This window comes from Petaurus breviceps, unplaced genomic scaffold (genome assembly GCF_028583685.1).
Source record: "Petaurus breviceps papuanus isolate PSGF00001 unplaced genomic scaffold, PetGlider_PUasm1.0 220, whole genome shotgun sequence".
Lineage (NCBI taxonomy): Eukaryota > Metazoa > Chordata > Mammalia > Diprotodontia > Petauridae > Petaurus > Petaurus breviceps.
Genome location: NW_027185876.1, coordinates 3,447,957 through 3,453,956, shown reverse-complemented (window position 1 = coordinate 3,453,956; position 6,000 = coordinate 3,447,957). Strand labels below are relative to the sequence as shown.

At 41.3% G+C, this 6,000-nt stretch overlaps 1 protein-coding gene across 1 annotated transcript in view; it reads left to right on the top strand.

The window, feature by feature from the left end:
* CLCA2 (chloride channel accessory 2) overlaps positions 1-6,000 on the top strand; it is a 55,349-nt gene that overhangs the window by 6,473 nt on the left and 42,876 nt on the right. Inside the window, exon 3 of the mRNA XM_069094563.1 lies at positions 2,514-2,664. Within this exon, the coding sequence (XP_068950664.1) occupies positions 2,514-2,664 (151 nt within the window). The remainder of the gene's footprint in view (positions 1-2,513; positions 2,665-6,000) is intronic.

Genomic DNA, 6,000 nt, shown 5'->3' with positions numbered 1-6,000 from the left:
GGGGGGGGGGGCGCATATTCAAGGTGTCATAAAGATGAAATCAAAAGACCTCAGCAACAGTTTGCATATGGCAGGGGGCAGGGGTGAGAGATGGTGATAAATTGAGGATGATATCTAAATCGAGAGCCTGGGAGATTAGAAAAATGATGGTACTCTCAACAGTAATATAGAGGTTGGGGGCGGGGGGTAGGGGGGAGGGTTTAGGGGGATAGATGACGGGCTTTGTTTTGGACATTTTGTGTTTAAGATGTCTACTTGACATCCAGTTCAAGATGCCTAAAAAGCAGTTGGAGACATGAGATGGGTGGTCAACAGGGAGGGTAGGACAGAATAAGTAGATTTGAGAATCTTTAGCATAGAGTTATAATTAAATCCATGAGAGATAATGAAATCACCAAGTGAAGTAGTATAGAGGGAGAAGAAAAAAAGGACAGAACTCTGAGGAAAATTTACAATTAGAGGGCATGACTTGGTCGAGGATTCAGCAAAAGTGAAGACAACATTCAAGCAACTATGTGTAAATTAACTATATATATAGGATAAATTGGAGAAAACCAGCAGAGGGAAGGCACTGGCATTAAGGGGGATCGGGAAGGGCTTCTTGCAGAAGGTGGGAATTTAGCTGAGACTTACAAGAAGCCAGGAAGCGGAGATGAAGAGGGAGACACTTCCAGACATTGAAGACATAGGGGATTTGGGAAATGAAGTATCTTGTGGGAGGAATAACAAAGAGACCAGTGTCACTGGATCACAGAGAAATTGGGGGTTGGAGGGAAATGTTATAAGGGGTAAAAATACCGTCAAGGTAAGAAGGAACCAGATTAATAGAGAAATAATAAAGAAATGCCCCTTCAGAAGCTTAATGTATTAAAAGGGTATTGAAGAAGTGAAATAAAAAAAAATAAACAGGACAGGGTGGGAGGGGGAGCGCTATATTGGTTCTGTTTTAAGAGTCCTAAGAGAGGAAAGGGAAGGGAGAATAAAAGGAATACATTAATATATAGAGAAAAGGGGGTGGGCAACTTGCTATTTCTCATAATTAGAATGTGTAAGAAGATTATGAAAGACATGAAGGAAGACATGGGCGAAGTGGGCATGAAATAAATCTCCTTCTTGTCTGGAGTTGACAAAGGAGGCTTGAACACACAACACACAACACACAACACACGAATAGTTTGGTGTAGAAAAATATCAGACTAGGCTGGAAGGAGGGTCATTCAAATGAGGGAATAAAATTCAACAGACTTCATGATTCCAAATGAAAGACTAAAAGAAAAACAAAGACAAAAAGCAAAGAGCTAGAATATGAGACGGCGCCCATCAGTTGAGGAATGAGCGAACAAATTGCGGCTATATGAAATATTGCTGTGCCATAAGAAAGGATGGAAGGAACAATTGCAGAGAATCCTGGATGGTTTAAATTGGTGGAGAATATAGTGAGTAAAACTAGGAGAAGATTTGTACAAAGACCACAACATGGTAGAGAAAAACAACTTAGATTTCAGAACTCTGATCAATGCAATGACCGACCATGTCTCCAGAAATCCAGTGATGGATTTCTCACCCACCTCCTAACAGAGAAGTGATGAATTCAAGGTGCAGAAAGAGACATACATTTTTATACATGGCTTGTGAAGAGGCATGGAAAGATATGATCTGAAATCTGGCCCACCCCTCTCCAGAGAAAATTGTGGTCTTCTCTTTGAGAAAGGTGGAAAAGGACTATGGTTGATTCCTCGCTCCTTTTCTTTCCTATTTCTGAGGGGTATCATGATAGAATCGTATCTCTTGACCCCTCCTTAAACATTGCTGATCTAAGGGTATGATTTTTAGTATTTCCTTGGTAACTAACCTTTAAATGGAGGGAGGTGGGGGTAGAGATAGCCCTTGGCTGATACCTGCCAGTTTGGCCCCTTCCCATCAAGTCCTGGTTACATAAAAGACCATCACAGAGTAAATAGCAAGCAAACCCCTTCATGAGAGCAAAACAAAAACTGAGGAAGTTCTAAAATTAGAATTATTGTACAGATTAGGATAAATTGAGGAGAAAGTGCCCACCTATATTGGTAAAGGGAAGCACTTCCAAACCAGGAAGTGCCTTATACTAAAAGTCCAGTTCCTATCCCTAGAGGAAATGAAATTGAGGGGAAAGGGGAGCAGTTTTCGTTTACTTTTATTTTTATTTTTTTGCATTTTGGAGGGCAATTGGGGTTAAGTGACTTGCCCAAAGCCACACAGGTAGTTTTTGTGTTAAGCATCTGAGGCCGGATTTGAACTCAGGTCTTCCTGACTCCAGGGCCCATGCTTTATTCACTGCACCACCTAGCCGCCCCAGTTTTCAGTTACTTTTAAACAGGAAAATGAGAAAGGTCACATGGCCATAATGTGATTTCATATTACTTTCACTAAATATTTTAAAGTTCAGTTAAAAAATATTATGGGAAGGTATTCTGGTGAGATTTTAGTATCTGTGTATATTTGGTTTCATCCATGTGGCATTGCTGTTGTTTTAGGCAAATATCATCATAGCCGATTGGTATAAGAAACGCCGAGATGATCCATATACCCTACAGTATAGAGGGTGTGGAGAAGAAGGTCAATACATACATTTCACCCCTAATTTCCTACTAAATGATAACCTGACTGCCATCTATGGATCACGAGGTGAGTTTGGTTCATCAGTCAATCAACCAACATGTGATCTTTAAGCCCCTGCCTTGTTCAGTCTATAAATACTTAGTAAGCTCCTAATATGTGCTAGGGACTGCTAAGTGCTGAGGGTACAAAAAGAGATAAAAGATAGTCCCTGCCCTCAAGGAGCTCACAATCTAATGAAAAAAGCTTAACACACTGGGTGCTGTGTATTCTCATAGGGAAACATAGAGAATTACAGCCCTACAGGTGACTTAAAATCTAAATGAAGAGATAAATTCACATAGGAACAGCTGGTCTAAAATATGTAGACTATCTCTGCGTACTCCTCCCTCAGGTGTGGAATTGATTAGATAATATAAATCTTTTATGGGTAGCTAGGTGGTGCCGTAGATAGAGTGCCAGGCCTACAGTCAGGCCATTTTCCTGAGTTCAAATCTGACCTCAGACACTTACCAGCTGTAATGACCCTGGGCAAGTCACTTAACCCTGTTTGCCCCAGTTTCCTCATCTGAAAAATGAGCTGAAGAAGGAAATGGCAAACCACTCCAGTATTTATGCCAAGAAAATATCAAATGGGGTCATGAAGAGTCAGACACGACTGAACCACAATATCAATCTTTTAGGTTAAGTGACTTGCTCAAGGTAACACAGCTAGTAAGTGTTAGAGGTGAGATGTAAACCCAGATCATCCTTACTGGGATATTGATTCAAGGTAGTAAATTATAAGGGTTTTGGTCAGAGTGCCATCCAGTTCAAAGAGGGAGGTTAGTACTTTAGGCTATGGTGATCATGAGAATATTAGAGCTCTGATGGGTGAAGAGACAGGGCTGTGAGCAAAAACGATCACAGATTTGAAGCTATGAGAGACCTGAGGAGTCATGTAGTCCAACAGACTCATTTTATAGCAATCAATCTCTAATCATTTACTAAGCACTTACAACTGACTGCCCTGGAAGCCGGGGATACAAGGGAAGTCAAAATCCCTTCTCTCAAGGGGGTAAGGGGAGAGGGGAGAGAAAACAAGAAACATGTTGTCTATGGAATATGGGCCTTATATTTTAAGTGGCTTTGACTCTCCCTTGGCTTATTCTTCTGCTCAGAATATGCATGCGGCCTCTACAGATGGGAGAGAAGGTTGAAGGCCCCTACTTTTTCAAACATTTTGCTTTTTTTCCCCCAGCCTGGGCAACAGATGAGAAAACTGAGGCCCCAGAAGAGGAATGACTGGGGTAGTAAGTGACAGAACCCAGACTTGAGGCCAAATTCATTCATTCATTCCATAAATGTTTATTAAGCCCCTTCTATGTGACAGGCACTGTGCTCAGCATCCTATTACTTCAACCCAGGACTATTTCCCCTATACCCTGGCTGCTGTTCCTTGGTTATATCACCAAAAATATTTCTAATAGGGAAAAAACGTCAAATTTTACATTGGATTCGAAAATTCACACCCCCCCCTCTAATTTTTTTAAAGTTTCCTAAGTATAAAATGGAGGCAGCTAGGCTAGAAAGCAGTTTGTACAAAAAAAATACCTGGGGATTTTAATGTACTGCAAGAATAATGTGAGGCAATGATGGTATGGAACCCCAGAAAACTGAGGAGATGCAGGGTACTCAGGAACATGGAAGTCTCAGCAGCCTGTGTCCTGCTCAGACTGCAGGGGGAGCAGCTTCTCCTTTTCTGTGTGTGTATGTGTCCTGGATCCCTCTGGGAGCCTGTCAATGCCTATGGACCACTTCTCAGAATTATGCTTTTAAATATCTAAATTATATCACATAGGAAAACAAAAAATTGTGTTAAAATACAATTATCAAAATTTTTTTTTAATCATGTGCCCGCCTTGGGGGTCCATGGATCCCCAGTTAAGAACTGCTGATCCAGAGTATCATCTGTGTCTAGGGTATCATGTTCAATTCTGGAACAGATGTGGAAGAGTGTGAAGAGTTGTATAGAGACAATACATAGCCCAATTTAGCTGGTGCTGAGCAACTCAGCTAGGGAAGCAGTGGTAGCTAAAGCTAGAAAAAATCAGCTGGAATAAAATTGTGGGTAGCCTTGAATGCCTATATAAGGCATTTGAACTTTGTTTAATAATAATAACAACAATAATGGTATTCACATAGTTCTTCAAGATTTGCAAAGTGCTTTATAAATATCATCTCATTTTATATTGTCTCATTCTGTAGGCTATTAAGAAGCTTTTAGCTGAAGTATATTACAGAAGATACAAAGGTGATGATGATGGGAAAATAGAAAGAACTCGATTATTAATTATCTTTCAGTCAAGAAGTACTTATTAAATACTATGGGTCAAGCACTGTGCTATCAAACCCTGCAGATACTAAGACAGGCAAAAACACAGCCCCTGCCCTCAGAGGAGCTCACGTTGTAATAGGGGAGAAAGCATGGAAATGACTAGGTATCCATGAGAAGGTCATCTCTCAGGGCAAGGCCCAAGGAGGTGGGGAAAGGGGCTGGGGACTGGGAAAGGCTTCCTGGAGAAGGTGGGATTTGAGCTGATCCTTGAAGGAATCCAAGAAACTAAGAGGTCTGTGTAAGAAGGGAGAGCATTCCAAGCATGGTGGGATGGCCAGTGAAGATGTACAAATTCCAGAAAATATTCCAGGGTAGCTACATCATAGACTGAGTAAAGTGTAAGAAGATTAAATGGGGATGAAGGGGCCAGGTTATGAAGGACTTCAAATGCCAACTGAAAGATTGTGTGTTTGTTCCTGAAGGTATAGCTAGCCACTGGAGATTACTGAGTAGGGGCAGATCTTGGTCAGATCTGTACCTAAGGAAAATCACTCTGGGAGACTGGAGTGGGGAGAGACATGAGTCAGGGAGATTGATTAGGAGGTGGTTGTAACCATCCAAGCAAAAGGTGATGAGTGGGGTGGCTACATGAATAGAGAGAAGGGGACATCAATGAGAAATGTTGGGAAGGTAGAAATCATGACATCTGGCAACAGGTTAAACTCATGGGGCATGAGGAGTTGAAAATAATGCTGAGGTTATGAGCCTCGGTTGCTGAGAGGATAGTAATGCCCTTATTAGCAATAGAAAAGCTGTCCAAAGGAGAAGCTTAGGAGGGAGGGAAGTAATGGTTTCTGTTGTTTTGTGACATATAATTCAAGGGGTCCAAAAATAATTGGTAGGTCCATTGCCTTTCCCCTCCAATAAGCAGGCACTGAATGAATCATTGTGGATATACATGGTAGAGTCTGAACTCAATTACCTGATCATGGGATCACAAACCCAGGAGTGTAAAGGACCTCAGAGGCAGTCTAGTACAATCTCCTTATTTTTATAGCTGAGAAAACAGAGGCGAAGTAACTCACAGG